Genomic DNA, 1964 nt, shown 5'->3' with positions numbered 1-1964 from the left:
AGCACATATTATATCTTTTGATGTTATTTTAATCATGCAAGATGTGCTATATTGATCACTAAAGTTCATTAGACTAGGTGTTTAGTGTTGCTTGACTAAAAATTGGAAGTGCGGGATTTTTGGCATGGCAGGAAACTGTACTCAGTTATCGCGATCGCGAGTTAGGACCGCGTTCGCATTACCACAATAGAGGTCTATGGCTGCGGTCGCGCTACCTGAGGTTGGTTAAGTTTCAGCTCAGTATGTTCAAATTTCTCCCAAATTTAAGCTACTAGTATGTTCTACAATATGGATGCATATGAAGATTATTTGAACAATGCTAAGAAGTGTGTGAATATGCCCTTTAGAAAGAAAATATTAGTACTAAAAGTTCAGTTGAGAATTTTATTAAACATTTGGTGTGCATATATCATTTGTCTACCTATTTCACACATCATTGGGCACTCATGATTTCCCTACTTAGGTGCACACCTTAATCAAACAGCCAACATCACACCAATACCAAGTCTGATAATACGGAAAACATAAAAATCAAAATTTTAGGCCCTTTCTTAATCATGCATTCTATGGCCTATTTTCAAAAGTAAAGGTATGGATTCATGTCACCTACCAGAGTTGTGATGCAAAGGGATGAAAGGATGTTGTTTGAGAGCTCACAAACTTGGACAATAATTAGCCCAAATTAGAAAGTACAATCTTGAAAGTGAGTGTGAGGGAAATAAGGAAAAATAGGGGTTAAATGACTGAAGTGGCCACGAATGCAGTCAAGGGACCACGATTGTGGAAACCCGCGTGACCGCGATAACACTTGGGGACTATGATCATGGTAATTGAGTGCTATTCTTCTCCCCTATTTTCCCTTGTTCAGCATTTTACATCAATTTTGACATATATCTCCCATGTTAAGTTCTTAATGCAGATTTACACACTTTCCCCTTTTTAAACTCATCCAATGCACTCCACAGTGCCACAAATACATGGTTTATTCATATGCAAAAGATAACTTCTACCCTACAAAATCATAATAAAAAGAATACGAGCCACTCTCGTGGCATTTGTGGGTTACCTCCTACCAAGTGCCTTAGTTATCATCGTGGAACGACGTCTTTCTTCATTTATTCTCAAGGTGGGTATTTGGACTCCTCCTCATTCACCTTCTAATTTTCCACACCCACCACAGATACTACTTGCAACTCTACGGTTTTCTTCTTTGACTTGTAAATTTTGAAAGAGACCTCATCCTTTTGTACTCTAAATTTCATCTCCCCCAGCTCTAGATTGACAATGGCTCTCCCAATGGCTAAGAAAGGATGACCAGGAATGATAGGCACCTCTTGGTCTATTTCATAATCCAATATCATAAAATCCATCGGGAGAATGTACTTGTCCACTTTTACAAGGACATCAAACAATATACCCACCGGCCTTTTTATAGACCGGTCCGCTATCAAGAGCCACATAGAGGTCGGCATCGGGGTATCCAAACCAAGTTTCTTGTATATGACAAAAGGCATTAAGTTGATGCTTGCACCAAGGTCACATAGATCTTTTGCAAATTCACGCGCCCCAATTGTGCAAGGAATAGTAAATGCAAATTGTGCTTTTGCAAATTCATGCGTCCCAATTGTGCAAGTTTCTTTCTTTTCTGTAACCTTGCTATCCACGACAGTGCTAACCCCACGAGTGACCTCAATAGTTTTTCTTTCAACAAGTTTCTTCTTTAACATCAAATTTTTCATCAACTTAGCGTATCCCGAGATCTCTTGGATTGCCTCAAGCAATGGGATATTTATCGATAGGTTGCTAAGTTTGGCCAAGAACTTCCTCAATTTGTCATTTTTCTCTTTTTTATACAAGAATTGAGGAAATGGGGGAGAAACTTGGATGGTTGGTCTTGCTTCAACTTATGGCCTTTCAACTTTAACCACCTCCTCATCACTTTCATCGATCTCTTTCTCATTATT

General features: G+C 38.8%; 1 protein-coding gene across 1 annotated transcript; it reads right to left on the bottom strand.

Annotated features, from left to right (window-relative positions):
* Window positions 1–1157: 1157 nt before the first annotated feature.
* On the bottom strand, window positions 1158–1727 carry LOC124898530. The gene has a single exon (XM_047412166.1). The coding sequence runs from the start codon at window positions 1725–1727 to the stop codon at window positions 1158–1160; it is 570 nt and encodes a 189-aa protein (XP_047268122.1).
* Window positions 1728–1964: the final 237 nt, after the last annotated feature.

The sequence above is a fragment of the Capsicum annuum genome, chromosome 5 (assembly GCF_002878395.1).
Source record: "Capsicum annuum cultivar UCD-10X-F1 chromosome 5, UCD10Xv1.1, whole genome shotgun sequence".
NCBI classification, from domain to species: Eukaryota; Viridiplantae; Streptophyta; class Magnoliopsida; order Solanales; family Solanaceae; genus Capsicum; species Capsicum annuum.
The sequence above is the reverse complement of the archived record's forward strand: the minus strand, read 5'-3'. Positions and strand labels throughout refer to the sequence as shown.

Coding starts and splice junctions, on each gene's coding strand:
- LOC124898530 (XM_047412166.1), bottom strand. CDS start 1,727: ATGTTAAAGAAGAAACTTGTTGAAAGAAAAACTATTGAGGTCACTCGT.